General features: G+C 36.7%; 1 protein-coding gene across 1 annotated transcript in view; it reads left to right on the plus strand.

The window, feature by feature from the left end:
• Positions 1–12,430: 12,430 nt before the first annotated feature.
• Positions 12,431–21,230, plus strand: part of LOC128657253 (zinc finger protein 783-like) — a 141,440-nt gene continuing 132,640 nt past the window's right edge. Inside the window, exon 1 of the mRNA XM_053711526.1 lies at positions 12,431–12,472. Coding sequence (XP_053567501.1) covers positions 12,470–12,472 — 3 coding nt within the window. The 5' untranslated portion in view covers positions 12,431–12,469. The remainder of the gene's footprint in view (positions 12,473–21,230) is intronic.

Genomic DNA, 21,230 nt, shown 5'->3' on the forward strand with positions numbered 1-21,230 from the left:
CGGCGTTAATCATTTTATTATAGTATTTGTGATGCGGGAGGGCCTCGGTTTAAGGGTTAATATGTAGTTTATGGGTGTTAGTGTACTTTGTGACAGTTTAGTTATGACTTTTATGCTACAGCATTGTAACGTAAAACTCATAACTACTGACTTTAGATGGCGGTATGGATCTTGTCATTTTAGGCCGTACCGCTCACTTTTTGGCCTCACAGCAAAACTCGTAATACCGGCGTGACTTTTCTTAAAGTGCGGTACTGACGTTGCGTGATGGCCAAAAAAGTGTGCGGTACACCTATTCTGACAAGACTTGTAATAGCAGCTTTATGGAAAAAGCATTTTTATGGGCCATAATGATGCTTTTTCACTCAACGCCAAACTCATAATCTAGCTGGGTATCACTAAAGTTCATAAACACTAAACAGGATAAGATCTAGACCTCTGAACCAGGGAAATTTATTAGACTCTAGAAGTTAGAAAAATATTCAAGAGTCAGATAAAAGGTACCTCATAGAGATTTATGAAAAATAACACAGATTCGAATTTTAAAACCGCTAAGTGAATATCCCCCATAACTAACTTAAAAAGGCTATGCAATGGGAAGGATCTTCAATTGACAAACAGATTAGTACTGGAAAAGACATGGGGGCCTATTTATCATATGTCTGTCGGACCTGAGTGCGGATCAGGTCCGACAGACATCGCTGAATGCGGAGAGCAATACGCTCTCCGTATTCAGCATTGCACCAGCAGCTCTTGTGAGCTGCTGGTGCAACGCCGCCCCTGCAGACTCGCCGCCAGCAGGGGGTGTCAATCAACCAGATCGTACTCGATCGGGTTGATTTCCGGCGATTCCTGTCCGCCTCATCAGAGCAGGCGCACAGGGTTATGGAGCAGCAGTCTTTACACCGCTGCTCCATAACTTGTGTTTCTGGCGAGTCGGAAGACTCGCCAGAAACACGGGCCCACAAGCTCCTTACGGAGCTAGATAAATGGGCCCCATAGCCTCCATTTACTCAAATGTTTTTTATGAACTGGATTTTCAAAATCTCAGGACCAACAATGCTTTAAAAATCTACAGGGTACGATGCTGGTCCTTAAGGGCTTAACGGTGAGCTTTGTACAGGGTATGACGCTGGTCGTTAAGGAGCTAAAAGTAAGTGTTGTGTATGCTAGCACGTTTATTTGTTTAGAGGTGCATACATCACCTCATTGGTAGAAGAGCCCTGTACTGTGAGAGGTGCAGTGGCAAAGTTAGGGTGAGTTTAACACCCTTTTTTAAATAAATGATGACTTAAACTCCACTTTATTTTTAGTGAAGGTAAATCCTAGCATTTGTTAAATAAATCTGATTTACCATCACTTTTACCATAAATTAGCGGAAACAGCATAATATTTAAGCAAAATGTAAAATATATAAAATATCATGCAATGAATATTATCCAATTTGCTGAAAAACAGCCCTGCCTTGTATACATAGATATAATACCTAATGCTGTTACAATTATAATCATAAATTGCCATTAATAAATACATCTTAAAAGTATTTGCATGGCTTAAAAACAGTTAATTTATAGCACACAGTTTAAGTGCATAGGGACAGATTTAAAACCCAAATTAATAAAAATGCAACAGTATAAGTACTGTTTAAACTTAGTACTAATATATATATATATATATATATATATATATATATGTGTGTGTGTTGTAGAATTAATGCTTCCAATAACTGCATAGTAAAGAAGGCACAAACCTTCCATTTCAAAATAAAAGTAAAAAAATGGAAGCCTAGTATAGTACTAGAGAGAGGGCTGTGTGTCTGAGACAGAGGGAACCACTCTCCCTGGTGCCAAAAAGGATCATCTACAGAAGCCATGCCTGAGGAGAGTTTCCTAGCCCTGTCCACCTTGTGGCTGGACAAAACTAGGAAGAGGAAAGGTAGGTGCCTGAGGATTACATTTATAGGTAAATCAGGAGAGTGGTGGTTCTGTCGACGTCCCTTCGGGGAGGGATTCTTCACTGATAAATATTACCAGGGAATATTATATAAGCTATAATATTTTAAAGAGGTTGCCTCTGATACACCACCCTCCGCAGTACCTTATATATGATGAGACATATAATATTATAGAGAACTTCCCTCTGCCTCACACACAAACACAGTCCCCTCCCCAGTACCTAATTTACAGATATAATATTATAGAGAGCTCAGAGATTCCTGCTTCCCCACACACACACCTACCTTCCCTCCCAAGCACCTTATATAAGGTATATAATATTATAGAGGCTGCCTCTGAGAAACACAAACACACACACACACACCACACCCCTTCACAGTACCTTATATATATATATATATATATATATATATATATATATATATAATATATTACAGAGAGGTTCCCTCTGTTTCAAACAAATATATAATATTATAAACAGGTTCCCTCTGCCCAGCCCCTGTATACAGATATATATTATAGAGAGGCTCCCTCTGTCTTACACACACACACACACTCTCCCTTGGACCTTATATACAGATATAAAATATTAAAGACAGGTTCCCTCTGTCTCTCACACACAGCCCCTCATCAGTACTTTGTATACAGATATATAACATTATAAACAGATTGCCTCTGTCTCACATACACAGCTCTCTCCCCAGGACCTTATAAACAGATATTTAATATTATAGAGAGGCTCCTGCTGCTTCACACACAGACCCCTCCCCAGTATGTTATATACAGATGTATAATATTATAGAGAGGATCCCTCTCCCTCGCACACACACAGACCCTCCCCAGTACGTTATATACAGATGTATAATATTATAGAGAGGCTTGCTCTGTTTCACACACATAGCTTCTCCCCGGGACCTTATACACAGATATATAATATTATAAAGAGGTTACCTCTGCCTCACACACAAACAGCCCCTTCCCGAATACCTTATATAAAGATAAATAATATTATAGAGATGTTCCCCCTGTTCCACACACACACAGCCCTCTCCCTAGTACCCTATACACAGATGTATATATTATAGAGAGGTTCCCTCTTTCTCAGACACACAGAACTCTCCCAGTACTTTATACATAAATATTATAGAGATATTCCCCGTTTCACATACACAGCCCTCTCCCTAGTACCCTATACACAGATATATATTTTAGAGAAGTTCCCTCTGTCTCAGACAAACAGTAGATATCAAAGGGATTCCACTTGTAATAGCACAAAGAACAGATAGGGGGCGCCCTTGAAAGATTAGAGTGTAGATAAATAGTAGTTACAATTGTGATACAATAAATTTATAAATTAAACTCAAATGGTGAAAGATATGTACAAGATAAAAAAAAAAAAAGAGGAATAAAAATAGTGATACTAAAATAGACGACCAGTAATGGTATAGATATCTCAAGTGAATATGCAATAGTAGATTGGAGATAAGCTAGGTACTTAATAAATATTACTAGCAAACAATAAATATCATAAAGCATATGAGTTTGTGAATAACTTAGAATGGTATCAATGCAGATATAAAAGGTTTCCAGGAAGGCAGCTATCTGTAGAGGATCAAGGCCACGATCCAACGTCAGTAATCTGTAGTGGAAGGAGAAGAACAGAAGCGCTACATGGCCCAATATAGTAGGGTAATGGAAGTCAGGAAAAAAAAAAAAAGGTGATGGTTTCACTCACATGTGGTAATACACCCCTAATGGTGTGGAAGGAGCAGTCTGGGATCAAATGACAGTCACCCAGAAGACTGGCCTCCGACAAGGTATAGTGACCTGTAGAGGGTAGTATAAAGCACAAGAGGGTACCTACATAGCCTAGTACTGTTGATAGAGATAATAAGGTGTAAGTGTGTTGTAATCACTCAAATTTGGTGGAGCACCTCCCTTGGTACTGCAGAGGCAAGCTGGGATCAATAATGTCACCCAGTAGACTTAAAACTCCAGCAGATCAGGAACTCTCGGTAGTCCACAAAATCAGATTAACAAGGTAAAACATATTTGAAGACAGGCAGCAAGTGGTAAGTAATAACTTACTTTATTAAAAAGATTAAAAAAAAATAGCAACGCGTTTCTCAGCCAGACAAAGGCTGTTTCATCGGTCTTAATAAAACATGTATAAAACACTTGCTATATATGCCATACAAACAAATCTAATTAGTTTAGAAAATAGGATGCACCTGAGGGCACCTGCATCTGTTCTAATAACATTATGTTTATATATTTATGTTATAATATATCATGACTCTATATTTATCCATTGATCAATTGTAATGTTTGTGAATACCTCTTGATGTCATTGTTTATGATCTATACAGCATACACTCTAAGCCACACCCCCCTCAGGTGCATCTCATTTTCTTAACTAATTAGATTTGTTTGTATGGCATATATAGCAAGTGTTTTATACATGTTTTATTAAGCCTGATGAAACAGCCTTTGTCTGGCTGAGAAACGCGTTGTTAATTTTTTTATCTTTTTAATAAAGTAAGTTATTACTTACCACTTGCTGCCTGTCTTCAAATATTTTTTACCTTGTTAATCTGATTTTTTGGACTACCGAGAGTTCCTGATCTGCTGGAGTTTTAAGTCTACTGGGTGACATTATTGATCCCAGCTTGCCTCTGCAGCACCAAGGGAGGTGCTCCATCAATTTTTTTTCCTAGATTCAAGGGACAATCTACTTTTTATCCCATACATAGTCGAGGGAAATCCCTTGAACTGTTCCACAAACGAGTAGTGGAGGATCTCACATCACTACATCAGTCTAAAAGTGTGAAAAAACACAATCTAACCGTAAATGAAAAATTGGCATTAAATAGTCTTAAAAGTAATGAGTCTATTGTCATAAAGAACTCTGATAAAGGCGGAAGTGTTGTCATTATGGACAAGGTATCATATATCTCAGAGGCCAAAAGGCAACTTGAGGATACAAGTACATATACTATACTGACATGTAACCCCACCTCTAGATTCCAAAGAGATCTGTATAGTCTATTGGATGATGGTGTACAATATGGCATTATGGATGGTGAAACACTGAAGTATCTTAATGTGGCTAATCCTATTACTCCAGTGTTTCACCACTTACCCAAAGTACATAAAGGATTGACGAATGTAAAGGGGCGCCCGATCGTTTCAGGCATCGGCTCCCTTTTGGAGCCGTTGTCCGAATGGTTGGATGCCATTTTGCAACCCATTGTCCTTGATCTACATAGTCATATCAAGGACACTACCCATGTTTTGCAACTTTTTGATGATTTTACATGGACAGCTGACCACAGTTGGTTAGCTGTGGATGTGATATCTTTATATTCCAGTATCCCTCACAATTTGGGTATTAAGGCCATTAAGTACTTTCTAGAGTTACACTACAATATTGAGGAATATGTAATGGAATATATACTTAAAGTCACATCTTTTCTGTTGCAACATAATTATTTCTATTTTGAGGGCACTTACTATCTGCAGAGGCAAGGCACGGCAATGGGGGCTAAGTTTGCCCCCTCATATGCCAACATTTTTATGGGTTGGCTTGAAAGATGCTTTGTCTATTCAGATAGTAACCCATATAGGAAACACATTAGCCTATATAAACGTTTCATTGATGACCTGCTTTTGGTATGGACATCTAGTGAAACGGAAGCTGAAAGGTTTGTGTGTTACCTCAATGAGAGTGACAATGGGGTTAATTTTACCAGTGAATGGAACAGAAAGACGATTAATTACCTGGATATCTCCCTAGAGGGAGAGATTGATACAGGAAAAGTAATCACTCGTCTGTACAGGAAGCCTATTTCTGGTAACACACTCCTGCACAGTAAGAGTGCTCACCCGAAACATGTTTTCAGGGGAATAGCCAAAGGACAGTTATTACGGACTAGACGAATTTGCAACACTGAAATAGACTTCAAGAAAGAGAGTAAACACATGGCAGACAGACTGATTGAGAGGGGATACCAGCCCAGCATGATTAAGAATGTGGCTAAGGAAGTGGGCAGTGTGGATAGACAGGACACTCTCATACCTAGGCCAAACAAAGGGGATGATAATAGAACTCTTTTTATTACACAATATTCATCGGAATACAATGAAGTTTGTAATATTATAAGAAAATACTTCCCAATACTGCGTGGAGACAAGGCTTTAAAAAGAACAGTGGACGAAGGTTTCAAATGTGTTTATTCTAGAGGTGTCACCTTAGGCAATATCTTGTCGCCCTCCCTTTTACCACAAAAGGAATTATCAGCTACATGGCTGGCCATTAATGGAACATATAAATGTAGCAATGGTAGATGCAAAGCCTGTGACTACATAGTAGAGGGAAGAAACTTCTATTCTCATGTCACTAATCAAACATTTGAGACTAGAGGATGTATTAGATGCTCTACTCATTTCGTCGTGTACCTCATTGAATGTAGTGAGCATTGCCGACAGTATGTGGGCATGACTACCAGGGATGTCCGTACGAGAGTACGAGAACACCTGGGTTACATCAAAAATGAGAAAACAGTCTCAGCACTATCAAGACATTTCATTGAGGTACACGATGGAGATGTGAGAGCATTTAATTGGAGGGCAATTGAACAGGTTAAGCAACCATTCAGAGGTGGGAATAAAGAGGAAATTCTGGCCAGACAGGAAGCCTTTTGGATCTTTAAACTTCAAACTCAGGTACCAAAGGGCTTCAATTCAGAATTTGATCTCATCAACCACTGGCATTGATATATGGTTCGTGACAATGCGATTTATTTATTTTATTTCATTTGATTTAATTAATTTTTCCTATGGGCCTTTTCCCTGTCCCATAAATGCCACACTGGTACCCTTTACATATTGTTTCTCATGCTGGGTTGGTATCCAATCAACCTAACACCACTACCCTTCACACATCCTAGTATTTAGGGAAATATATATCTGGGCCACTTCACATACATCCTAGTATTTAGGGATATGTACTTATGCACTATTCTCAAATATACACTAGTATTTTGTTTACTAACACATATGTCTATAGATTTTGGGTTTAATACCGTACTATTTGCACAACATACTTTAGGCACATTATATGAGTTCAATTCCATAGCCAAAATAATGGAATATTTAGCTTATAGACTATCAGTTGTGAGTTTTGAACTAAAACTGTTTAGGGTCTAAGCATTCTTTAGGTATAGGAATATATGACTTGGAAATGTGTTTATTATAGTATGTATGTTATTTAACAATTCAAATAGCATATTGTATCTTTCCATTATTGTTATAACCATGTATGCCTGTATATATAATTATACTAGCATGAATACAGATCATCTACATACTGATGCTATATATATTTTATATTTTAGATTTTATACATTCTCTATAAATTTGTGCATACTGGGTTATATTATATTATATTACCCATATCTATGACATAGTTATAAACATATGAATATGTGCTGTATATCTCTTCATATGCACTAGATACATATATATATATATATATATATATATCTAAACATATTTTTGAGCCTGCATAAATGCATTGATTATCTGTGATCATTATTTCCTATAGTCTTTCTCTATGTTAACAAGGTCAAATCTCCTATCAGGCCCAGATAAAAGTTCAGTAAGAGGTTAAATTATGTGAGGGGGTGGATTTACACTCCCATTAACATTGACCAATCACTGTGTTTGGAAACCCCTTTAAATATGTACAATTTTAAGTGGCTGCAGGATTATGATTACGGCACACAGCCGAAACTAGTCAACCAGCCTGCACCTTCTTACCCCTTGCTGTGATGTTTTAACTATGAAATAAAGATTGGACTTTTTATTCATACTTGGAAGACTACTGCTTCATCCTTTCATATTTTGTTTTATACATGTTTTATTAAGCCTGATGAAACAGCCTTTGTCTGGCTGAGAAACGCGTTGTTAATTTTTTTATCTTTTTAATAAAGTAAGTTATTACTTACCACTTGCTGCCTGTCTTCAAATATTTTTTACCTTGTTAATCTGATTTTTTGGACTACCGAGAGTTCCTGATCTGCTGGAGTTTTAAGTCTACTGGGTGACATTATTGATCCCAGCTTGCCTCTGCAGCACCAAGGGAGGTGCTCCATCAAATGAGAGTGATTACAACACACTTACACCTTATTATCTCTATAAACAGTACTAGGCCATGTAGGCACCCTCTTGTGCTTTATACTACCCTCTACAGATCACTATACCTTGATCGGAGGCCAGTCTTCTGGGTGACTGTTATTTGATCCCAGAGTGCTCCTTCCACACCATTAGGGGTGTATTACCACATGTGAGTAAAACCATCACCTTTTTTTTTTCCTGACTTCCATTACCCTACGATATTGGGCCATGTGGCGCTTCTGTTCTTCTCCTTCCACTTCAGACAAACAGCCCTCTCCCTAATACCCTATATACAGATGTATAATATTATAGAGAGGTTCCCTCTGTGTCAGACAAACAGCCCACTCCCTAGTACCCTAACTACAGATGTATAATATTATACAGACATTACCTCTGCCTAGGGTTGCCACCTGCCCTGGTATCACCGGGACAGCCCCGGAATGAAGTAGTATGTCCTGGGTCCCGGAACTAACTGCTCATGTCCCGGCAGCTCTCCTGAACACAATGACCGCTGCACAGCAGAGTAAATATACGTTTATTAAAAGGTTACTCTGAAAACTTTAACTGCTGGCCAGGTAAACTAGCAGGGGGGGTTGGACCCTGGAGGAATGGGGAGGGGAATCGTGCCGTGTGTCAGCAGCAAGCTCTGAAGTCTGAACTGGGATGAGGTGGGTGTTCCCTCTTAGGTGTGCGTGTGCAGCCAAGAGAGTGCACGTACCTAGTTTGCAATTTGCACTGTAAGTGCAGAGGGACAGCAAGTCAGGGCATTCGATTTGCAACTAAGGTAGGAATTTGCAAAATGTGTAAAGAGTTTGTGATACTGTTAAAAAAAGTTTCTTGTATCCTTTCAGAGGGGGCAAAGAGGCAGATGTGGGTCCAGCCATTAACATAGAGCTTTCTGCTGAGACAGAAAATGTGTGGACTGGGCATTTATTTTTATTGTTTTGGTCCCCAGGTTAGATTATTGCTTGGAATATAAATAGCCCCACCCCAGCCTTCCTAATACTAGTTTTCAGCTTCTTAGGGACTGCACATTTGCACCTATTATCTGTAAATTGCAGTCACCTCCCCCTTCTCACTGCCCCAGTGCGGAGCTGACACTTGCAGACTGCTCAGTCCACAGAAGGCAATGAATAAGGATAGGGAGCTGCTGCACTAAGGGAGGTTTGTTTTATGCTTAAAACTTGTTACTGAAAGAATAGGCTTTCTACATTAATTAAAAACAAATTAAGTGATTTTCTTATTTTAACTTCCAAGAGATGTTTGAGAGTTTTGTTGTTTTTCAGATTTTATTTTTTGATTGCAGAAAATAATAAAGGTCCTTTGCAGAGACTAGTACAGGTCCTTTGTGTTGCTGTTCTGAATTTATGTATTTAGCTTGTAAACTTACTTGTGCAGGTTCCCTCCAATACCTACTGTTTTAAGTTGTAATCTTTCCTGTTTATATTATTAAATACTGCTTCTCATTGACTGTTTAATCTGACATCTTTCTATGCCCACTCCCTTTTTCTTTGGCTTCCTTTCTTTTACTGCACTGGAAGTTTTGTGAAAAGTGGTGCAAGCTCAAGCTGATGTGTTTGTCTGCATGTGACTGTGGGTGTGACAGTGTTTGTGGGTGTGTAACTGTGTGAGACAGTGTTTGTGTGTAACTGTGTGTGGGTGGGTGTAACTGTGTGTAACAGTGTTTGTGTGTGACAGTGTTTGTGTGTAGCTGTGTGTGCAACAGTGTTTGTGTGACAGTGTTTGTGGGTGTGTAACTGTGTGTGACAGTGTTTGCGTAATTGTGTGTGTGTGTGTGTGTGACTGTGTGACAGTGTTTGTGGGTGTGTAACTGTGTGTGTGACAGTGTTTGTGTGTAACTGTGTGTGCGACAGTGTTTGTGTGTAACTGTGTGTGCGACAGTGTTTGTGTGTGAAAGTGTATTTGTGTGACACTATATGTGAGACAGTCTGTGTACATCTGATTGCTCTGGACTTCTCCTGGAGTCTGTGACTGTCTCCAATACTAGCTAGTTACTAGACACTAGGGGGGAGAGGTGCTGAGCACTGTGCTGAAAAATATGCTGATACTTAACTATGTGTATTAAATCAAATCACCAAATCACTAACACTCAATTATTTAATGGCACACCAAAAATGTTAAAATAAAATATGTTATTCAGGTTGTACGAAGCCACACCCCCAAACCACACCCATTTAAAAAAGTGTCCAGGAACCGGCTGGACAAAAGGTGGCAACCCTACCACTCCCTCACACTCACACACAGACTTCTCCCCAGTACCTTATATACAGATATATAATAACCCACCTGAAGTTAGAAACTTTTTCGTTATTCAAAATCTTATGGGGATTTCCATGTTACATACAAAGAAAAATATGAAAAATAAGCTTTGCGTTACTTAATGACTACTACCCAACTACACCCCCTGACTGAGCACAACAAAATAATATCAAAGTTACGAATCTAACTTGGGGATTAGACCCCTCAGGAGCCCCCTGAATGCACTGCCCCTATCCACTCTCATAGGTGATAATGCAAAAACATACATCATATAAACATCTGCCCTATAAAAACTAGGCTTTGTGCAGGGGGCTCCTGAGGGGTGTAATCCCCAAGTTAAATTTGTAACTTTGATATAATTTTGTTATGCTTAGTCAGGGGTATGGTTTGGTATTAGTCATTAAAGGGACACTAAATCCAAAAATTTTCTTTCATGATTCAGATAGAGCATACAATTTTAAGAAACTTTTTAATTTACTCCTATCATCAATTTTTCTTTATTAGAAAAGCAGGAATGTGATGCATAGGAGCCGGACCATTTATGGTTGAGAACCTGGGTTATGCTTGCTTATTGGTGAGTAAATGTAAGCCTTCAATAAGCAAGAACTATCCATGGTGCTGAACCTAAAATGGGCTGACTGCTAAGGATTTACATTCCTGCCTTTTAAATTAAAGATAGCAAGAGAACGAAGAAAATTTAATAATAGGAGAAAATTAGAAAGTTGATTAAAATGTCATGCTCTATCTGAATCATGAAAGAAAAACATTGGGTTCAATGTCCCTTTAAGTGACACAATGCTTATTTTTCATATTTTTTCTTTGTTTTTATTCAACATGGAAATCCCCAATAGATTTTGAATACTGAATAACGAAAAAGTGTCTAACTTCAGGTGGGTACACACACACACAGCCCTCTCCCCTGTACCGTAAATACAGATATATAACATTATTGAGAGGTTTCCTCTGCCTCACACTCATACACAGCCTTCTCCCAAGTGCCTTACAAAAATATATATAATATTATAGAGAGGTTCCCTCTGTTTCACACTCACACCCAGCCCTTATAAACAGATATACAATATTATGGAGAGGTCCCCTCTGTTTCAACACACGCAGCTCTCTCCCCAGTACCTTATAAATAGATATACAATATTATGGAGAGGTGCCCTCTGTTTCACACACAGGCAGTTCTCTCCCCAGTACCTTATAAACAGATATACAATATTATGGAGAGGTCCCCTCTGTTTCACACACAGGCAGTTCTCTCCCCAGTACCTTATAAACAGATATACAATATTATGGAGAGGTCCCCTCTGTTTCAACACACACAGCTCTCTCCCCAGTACCTTATAAATAGATATACAATATTATGGAGAAGTCCCCTCTGTTTCACACACAGGCAGCTCTCTCCCCAGTACCTTATAAACAGATATACAATATTATAGAGTGGTTCTGGCTGCCTCAGACACAAAAAGCACCATCCCCAATACCTTAAATAATAGAGATGTTCCCTCTGTTTCACACACACAGCCCCTTTCCTCAGTACCGTAAATTCAGATATATAATATTATATAGAGGTTCCCTCTGCCTCAGACATACAGCCCTCTCCCCAGTACCCTATATACAGATGTATAATATTATAGATGTCCCCTCTGTCTCACAGACACACAGCCCCCTCCCCAGTACCTCATATACAGCTATATATATTATATAAAGGTACACTCAGTAATACATACCGCAACTTCTCCAGTACACACATCAACCTCCGTGCAGTATATTTCTGATATATAACACAATAGAAAAGTGTCTCTGCTAATATAAATACCTTTGTGAAGCTGCGAGTTAAGATCATAGCAACTTGTTTCCATTTAGCTAATAGACCTGTGATGTCACCATGGTCACGTGACTGGAAAGATCAAATAGTGCAGAAGGAAATTGTTGGACAGGAGATTAGAATGTATCTCTAAGTACCATTTGATCGCTGCAGCCATGTGACTTCTGAGACATCAGCGGTCTTGCAACAGAAGTGGAACTAGCTTTTACCGGCTCGCATCAAAATGGTAGGTTTACGAAGGTGGCTATAAATAGGCTTACCAGAAGTCCCACTTTTACTGGGATTGTCCCTGTTTGGAGGCGCTGTCCCAGTGTCCCACCCGGTTGATCATTCTGTCCCAGTAGGGTTGCCACCTCTGGGTTTCAAATCATGTGTCCGGGTTTCAGACCGCCTGAAACCCGGATACATTATTCAAAATGACTAGACTGTGACTCTCCAGCATAGTTGGATGCTGGTACTTTGTTACATACAGCCCTGCTTAGCTTAATGTTCGTGTCCATCAAAGTTTACCTTTAGTAATACAGGCTGAGTGAGCAGCATAGAGTTTTTTTAATTTTGTAGTACTACTTGGTTTATTTTTCTAAGAATTTAACACCCCCGACCCCTGGTGACATCACCGGTGATACACGTTTAGGGGAATCATATGGGTATGACCAGGAAGTGCAGACAGGTAGGATTTTTGGCGTGTATCTTGCTTTACTTTATGCAGAATAGCATTTTGGCTGTAAACTTCTTGCGTTATGGTATAGAGTAGCCTCTTAAACAGCTTTAGCAGGTACGTGTTTCTTTTTGACTTATTACATTCAATGTTGTATTTATGCCTAATCAGTATTCGGTTCTGTTCCTTAATTAGACACATAAAACACATATTACTCTGCAGAAATTAAATTGTGTGATGTATATGCTTGTCACTATTTTATGAAATTGGTAATTATGCCTGATGTTTGGCATTATTTAGAATCTGAGATTTAGATGAATAATTTATTTGGTAATGTTGTGTATGGGTTGCCATGACAAGGTAATGGTGCCTTTTTCACTAGGGGGTGGTGTTATGGTCTATTTAAACTGTGTGATTCACTTGTTGTTTGACTGAGGAAGGGTAGAGTATCCACAAAACATTATGCACATAAAAGCTACTACTTTAAAAGGACTGGTAATCGCCACGTCCCTTGACCACGCCCCTGACCACACCCCCACTGGCACCGCACCAGGTGGTCCCAGTTTCACATTTAAAAATTATGGTAAGCCTAGCTATAAACAGTATCATATGTGAATAATAACTCTATAATAGCTTATGTCTGTATGTGAGGTGCTGGTACAGGAGCTCTGTATAGTGTTATATATCTTAATTTCATGTATTGTGTGTGTCTTAGAGGGAACTACTCCATAATATTAAATATCTGTGTATAATGTACTGGGGGGTATGGCGCGTTTGTCTGAGAGGAAAGTACTCCATAATATCATAAATCTGTGTATAATGTACTGGTGATATAGTGTGTGTCTCAGAGGGAACTACTCCATAATATTATATATCTCTGTATAATATGGGGATATAAGGTGTGTGTCTGAGAGGGAGCTACTCCATAATATTATATATCTCTGTATAATATGTGGATATAAGGTGTGTGTCTGAGAGGGAACTACTCCATAATATTATATATCTCTGTATAATATGGGGATATGAGGTGTGTGTGCGTGTCTGAGAGGGAGCTACTCCATATTATATATATCTCTGTATAATATGGGGATATAAGGTGTGTGTGATGTGTCTGAGAGGGAGCTACTCCATAATATTATATATCTCTTTATAATATGTGGATATAAGGTGTGTGTCTGAGAGGGAGCTACTCCATAATATTATATATCTCTGTATAATATGGGGATATAAGGTGTGTGTGATGTGTCTGAGCGGGAGCTACTCCATAATATTATATATCTCTTTATAATATGTGGATATAAGGTGTGTGTCTGAGAGGGAGCTACTCCATAATATTATATATCTTTGTATAATGTACTGTGCAAATATTGGTGTGTCTTAGAGGTAATATAGTGTTATATATCTGAATATAATGTACTGTGTGTGTGTGTATTATATATATGTGTATAATGTACTGGGAATATGGTGTATGTGTGTATGTGCGCGCAGACATCCCAACCAAAAACTAATTTCAGGGAGGTAGCTTCACCGGCTACTGCACGCCCCATACATCTTTGTATTATGTACTGGGGATATGGTGTGTGTTTGCATGTGTATCAGAGGGTACTACTCCATAATCCATATTAATATATATCTGTGTATAATGTACTGAGGATATGGTGTGTGTGTGTCTCAAAGGGAATTATTCCATAAAATGATATATCTGTGCTTAATGTACTGGTATATGGTGTGTGTGTGTGTGTGTCACAGAGGGAACTACTCTATAATAATATATATCTGTGTATAATGCACTGAGGACATGTTGTGTGAGAGTATTTCAGATCAAACTACTCCATAATATTATATTTCTGTGTATAATGTACTGAGGACATGTTGTGTGAGAGTATTTCAGAGGGAACTACTCCATAATATTAAATATCTGTGTATAATGCACTGGGGATATGGTGTGTGTGTGTGTGTGTGTGTGTGTCTCAGAGGGAACTACTCCAAAATATTATATATCTGTATAATTTACTGAGGATTTGGTGTGTGTCTCACAGGGAACTACTCAATAATATTAAATATATGTGTATAATGTACAAGTGATATGTTGTGTTAGTCTCAGAGGGATTAACTCCATAAAATTATATATCTGTATATAATATACTGAGGATTTAGCATGTGTCTCAGAGGGAACTACTCCATATTTTTTTTTTTTTATCTTTGTATTATGTACTAGGGATATGGTGTGTGTTTGCATGTGTATCAGAGGGTACTACTCCATATTAATATATGTCTGTGTATAATGTACTGAGGATATGGTGTGTGTCTCAGAGGGAACTACTCCATAATATTATATATCTTTGTAAAATGTACTGGGGATATGGTGTGTGTGTCTCAGAGGAAACTACTTCATAATATTATATATCTGTGTATAATGTACTTGGGATATGGTGTGTGTGTCAGAAGGAACTACTTCATAATATTATATATCTCTGTATAATGTACTGGGGATATATTGTGTGCGTCTTTAAGGTTACTACTCAATAATATTATTTTTCTGTGTACAATGTACTGGAAATATGGTGCGTGTGTTTCAGAGGGAACTACTCCATAATACAGTGAGTATTATATATCTGTAATATGTACTGAGTATTTGGTGTGTGTGTGTATGTGTGTCTCACAGGGAACTTCTCCTTGAAATTCAATATCTGTGTATAATGTGCTTGTGATATGTTGTGCTAGTCTCAGAGGGATCTACTTCATAATATTATATATCTGTGTATAATGAACTGGGGATATGGTGTGTGTGTGTGTGTCTCAGAGGGAACTTTTCCATAAAATTCTATATCTGTGCTTAATGCACTGGTATATATTGTGTGTGAGTGTCTCGGGGGAACTACTCCATAATATTATATATCTGTGTATAATATACTGAGGATATGGTATGTGTGTGTCTCAGAGGGAACTACTCCATTAAATTTTATATCTGTTTTTTATGTAGTGGGGATATGGTGTGTGTATTAGAGGGAACCACTTCCATAATATTATGCATATGTGTATAATTTACTGGGGATATGGTTTGTGTGTGTGTGTGTATCAGAGGGAACTACTCCATAATATTAAATATATATGTATAATGTACTGGGGATATAGTGTGTGTGTCTCAGAGAGAACTACTCCATAATATTATATATCTATGTATAATATACTGGGGATATGTTGTGTGAGTGTGTTTCAAAGGGAACTACTCTATAATATTAAATATCTTTGTATAATGTACTGGGGATATGGTGTGTGTGTGTGTGTGTCCGAAGGAACTACTTAATAATATTATATATCTGTGTATAATGTACTGGGGATATGGTGTGTGTGTCAGAAGGAACTACTTCATAATATTATATATCTTTGTATAATGTATTGGGGATATGGTGTGTGTGTGTGTGTGTGTGTGTGTCTCAGAGGGAACTTTTTTATAATATTATATATCCGTTTGTAATGCACTGGGATATGTTGTGTGAGTGTTTCAGAGGGAAATACTCCATAATATTATATATCTTTGTATAATGTACTGGAGAAATTGTGTGTGTGTGTCTCACAGGGAACTACTCCATATTATTAAATGTGTGTATAATTTACTAGTTATATGTTGTGTTAGTTTTAGAGGGATCTACTCCATAATATTATATATGTGTATAATATACTGAGGATATGGTATGTGTGTGTCTCAGAGGGAACTACTCCATAACATTTTATATCTGTGTATTATGTAGTGGGGGTATGGTGTGGCTGTGTATTAGAGGGAACTACTCCATAATATTATGCATCTGTGTATAATTTACTGGTGATATGGTGTGTGTGTGTGTGTGTATCAGAAGGAACTACTCCATAATATTATATATCTATATATAATGTACTGGGGATATAGTGTGTGTGTCTCAAAGGGAATTACTCCATAAAATTATATATCTGTGCTTAATGTACTGGGAAGTGTGTGTGTGTCTAAGAGGGAACTAATCCATAATATTTTATATCTTTTGTATAAATTAATGGGGATATGGTGTGTGTGTGTGTGTGTATCAGAGGGAACTACTCCATAAAATTATATATCTGTGCTTAATTTACTGGGATATGTTGTGTGTGTGTGTGTGTGTGTGTGTGTGTGTCTCAGATGGAACTAATCCATAATATTATATATATTTGTGTAATGTACTGGGGATATGGTGTATGTGTGTCTCAGAGGAAGCTACTCTTAATATTATATATCTGTGTATAATGTACTGGGGATATGAAGTATGTGTGTCAGAGGGAACTACTCCATAATTTGATATATCTGTATATTGAACTGGGTATATGGTGTGTGTGTCAGATGGAACTACTTCATAATATATATCTTTGTATAATGTACTGGGGATATGGTGTGTGTGTCTCAGAGGGAACTTAAAAAAAGAAAAAAAACAACACTTAGCGCTGCCTATTTTTATCAAGAGTAAGAATAAATAAATACTAAAATAAGTTACAAGATAGTTGTATCTTTAAACGGGGCGCAACAAGTAAATAAAGATATGACAATCTTGGTTCAATGTGAATACTATTAAAGAGGATTCAAAAGGTCCTTATAAATATATAATTAGAACACTGTTCTTGATATAATGGAACCTGAAAGATGCAGACCTCTTTTGTTGGAAATAATATTTCCACAGATTGTTGTCTCCACGATCCAGTGTATTTGCAGCTCCTCTTGTTGGAAGAGCCAATCACAATCCAATGGAAATGCGCTAAAATAGAAAAGTGCAACACTGATGTAAGCGCAAAATATAACAAATTTTATTATAAGTCCCAAACGCATATAAGGCTACTTACAAGCTGTAAGTTGAAAACATGCACATCAACATCGTAGTAAATCCATAGGCAGGAAAGGGTACAGGATAATTATACCAACCGCTTCTTTATAACCCGGATAGTACTTAAGTCCAGTGTTTGTAGAAAAAAGACAGTCCACAGGTGTAACCGTCTTCACAAGGTATCCGCTATATGCAGTGAGATAGAAACCGGACTGGGCTGTTTGAGCAACGGGAAATCCCTCGACTGGTCTTACACCTGAAATCAAGTCTAGGTGTTTGAGCATCACAGGGATATAATATGGGATTCTGAGCTTGACGTACATTAATTATTTAAATAAATTGTGACTAAGATAGCAAGTAAGCTGTCTTATTATCATAAATATGATTATAAACAATATCGCAATAGCTCAGTGTATATTGTGATTTTTGACATTTGATGAAGTGGTATAACTAAAAAAAAGTTATAGGCGCCTAATAGATAAAAACGGATCCGATATAAAAAGGGGAGAAAACTCAAAAACATATGAGATATTCAAAAATAACATTACGAATATACAAAAATACATTAAATGCATTAAAAGAATTTTTAATACATATGGTTGTTCTAAAAGACATGGCTGAAAAATAAATAAATATATATATATATATATATATATATATATATATATATATATATATATATAAACACTCCCAATAGAATGATTCATATAAGCAGAAAAAGCAATACGTTCATATAAATTATGTTGTAATATTATGTTTCTGACTCTTATAAAATCCCATTTAATAGATCTCAAAAATTTGATAATGATGTGTTTCTAGAAAGTTTTAATACTGTATACTAAATTCTAGGTTTTATAAAATAAAATGAGAAAAATCTAAGAAAAATACACTTAACAGTATAATGTATATAGTATAACTGTTGAAATTGAAATATATAGGTAATAATAGCACTAAACGAGTATATTTTGCACAAGTTAGAATGGGTTAAGACTAAGTGATTAAGATTTATTTCTAAAGGCAAGCCATAAGTTAATGGTACAGACAAAAGAGACTTTTTATGTGAGGAAGGCTTGGATATCTAGATCTACGTTCATACCATTTGGCTGTAGACAATTATGTTTTTTTTAATTCAATATGTCTCTTGTTGCCTCAATTTTAGCAATCTATTGGTATCCCATTTGTTCGGTGCTATCCATTCAATAATTTTTACTTCTAAACCATTCGGATTTTGGTTGTGAACTGATTTAATATGGGCTGACACACTGTGGGATTCTAGGCTGTTTTCAATATTTTTAAGATGCTCTCTGAATCTGTATTTGACCTTCCTCTTAGTTCTCCCAATGCAAATCAAATTGCATTAACAAGTTAGTTGATATACGACAAATGTAGTACATTTACGTTTACAAGTGAATTCTCTACTTTTATCAGAATTACTAAAGCTCATATTGTTTTTACTGCTTTGAGGGTACCTTACACAATTCTTTGTTCTACAGCTAAAAAGGCCAGGTGTTGTTCCAAGCCACTGTGTAGGATTGCTTTTAGGTTTATTTCTTAACTTTGTGGGGGCCAGAAAGTTATTATAATCTTTATTTCTGGACCTGGGCCCAGAGTGTTTTTTAGAAGGGGGTCCAAGCATAAGACCTGCCAATGCTTAGTGAGGATACCCTTAATTTGTCGATGGATGATATTGTATTTGGTCACAAATTTAGGGGCAGAATTGTTATTATAATTTCTGTCTATATTTCTCTTAGTATTTTTGTTTTTTAATTAGGTTTGTCCGGTCCATCTTATCTACCTTGTTTTTAGCATTCATTAATACCTTATCACTATATCCTTTCTGTTTAAATTTTACTGATAGAATGGCTGCTTCCTCTTCATAGTCACTCTCAGTAGTACAATTTCTTCTGATCAATTTCTTTTAAAAAAGCGAGAGAGAAAAAGATGCAACTACTCAGAGCCGCTGCTAGGACACGACCTCTTTTTGTCTTTCTTTTATTCATTCTAAAACATAAGCAGCAGCCTTTGTTTGCTCATATAGATTGTTTTTTCTTAAACTGATTGATTTTTTTTTTTTTTAAAGCATTTTAGAGTATGATAAATTAAGTTACCTCATATTATCATATATATATATATATATATATATATATATATATATATATATATTTCTTTTCTTTACTTTATATTTCTTTCACCTAAATTTAATTTAATAAGACTTGGCCAATGACCTAGCAGAACTCCCCTGTGAGCCCAACAGTAGTAAATTTGGGGTCAATACAAATAGGATAAATAGACTACGACATTCGGATCTACTGAAACTAGAATCTACTACCTTAATTACAGAAGCTCCTATAGAACTTTTTAGAGACTTAGAAAAACTTCTCCTTAAAGATGCTAAGGAGTGACAGGACTTAGTCCTACTAGATAATTATATCATCCACAATATTATCCCTAGAGGACTAAAAGTTTTTAAGTTTCCAGCCTTTGATTTAGACGAAGTTAAATATCAGACTGAGTGGGAGCAAATTTTACATAACTGCTCAATTGCACTTATCAAATTAGTAATCAAGTATAGATAAAACAATTTAAAATGAATAACCACTCAAATAGATACATTGACACATAAATTACAACCGTATCAATCCATTGAAAAATGGAAAGATCTAAATACTAATATACAGAATAGAATTAATATTGCAAATAAAGAATTGGAAACTAATAAACTTAAAAAACTGAGGAGAGATATGGTGGATTTCTCTACAAATCAGGTGTATACTTATAAATTAGCAAATAAGCAACATAACCATCCTGTAGAAAAACGAGCAGAATAGAACCATGAACATAGGGAAACCCCATGTGAAATAAAACAAAGGGATTTAAAACATGTGAATAAACAACATTTCCCTACAAAACAAAATACCACTAGGGAACAGACCAACATAAGAAATAATAAGACTAGCATTATTAAGCATCAGAATAAATGTATGTCCAATTCTAACCATTCTGTTACACATAATAATAAGTATGAAACTACCAATCATTTTAAATCTATAAGAGACCTCAATCAGGAATCCCCTCGTTGGCATCAACAGGGGCTAAACCAAAAGCTTATAGAGAAGCTAATCATCATTTTAAACAACTCTTTAGAAACATAAATAATACACCTAACAATAGAGGAGATAGTAATAGGGCTACTTTTTTAGCAACAGTCTATTCTGTATCAAAGTCAGGAAGAACCACAACAACCCCCTTATCACAATTATGGAACACCAAGAAATCTCAAACGTTCTCTAGAAGATGCAGGGAGGAAATGTAGAAAAAAGGAACAGAAGCAGATGGAACTAGAGAAAAAGAGTGAATTAATCTTTAATCTATCCAGAAAATTTTTCACCCATAACGAATTACTGTAATTGTCTAAAGGTTTAAATTTTGCACCCCAAGCACCACCTAACGATTTTGAAATATATATTGACATTCAGAGATACATACGTAATATCACTCTCAAA

The sequence above is a fragment of the Bombina bombina genome, chromosome 4, assembly GCF_027579735.1.
Source record: "Bombina bombina isolate aBomBom1 chromosome 4, aBomBom1.pri, whole genome shotgun sequence".
NCBI lineage: Eukaryota > Metazoa > Chordata > Amphibia > Anura > Bombinatoridae > Bombina > Bombina bombina.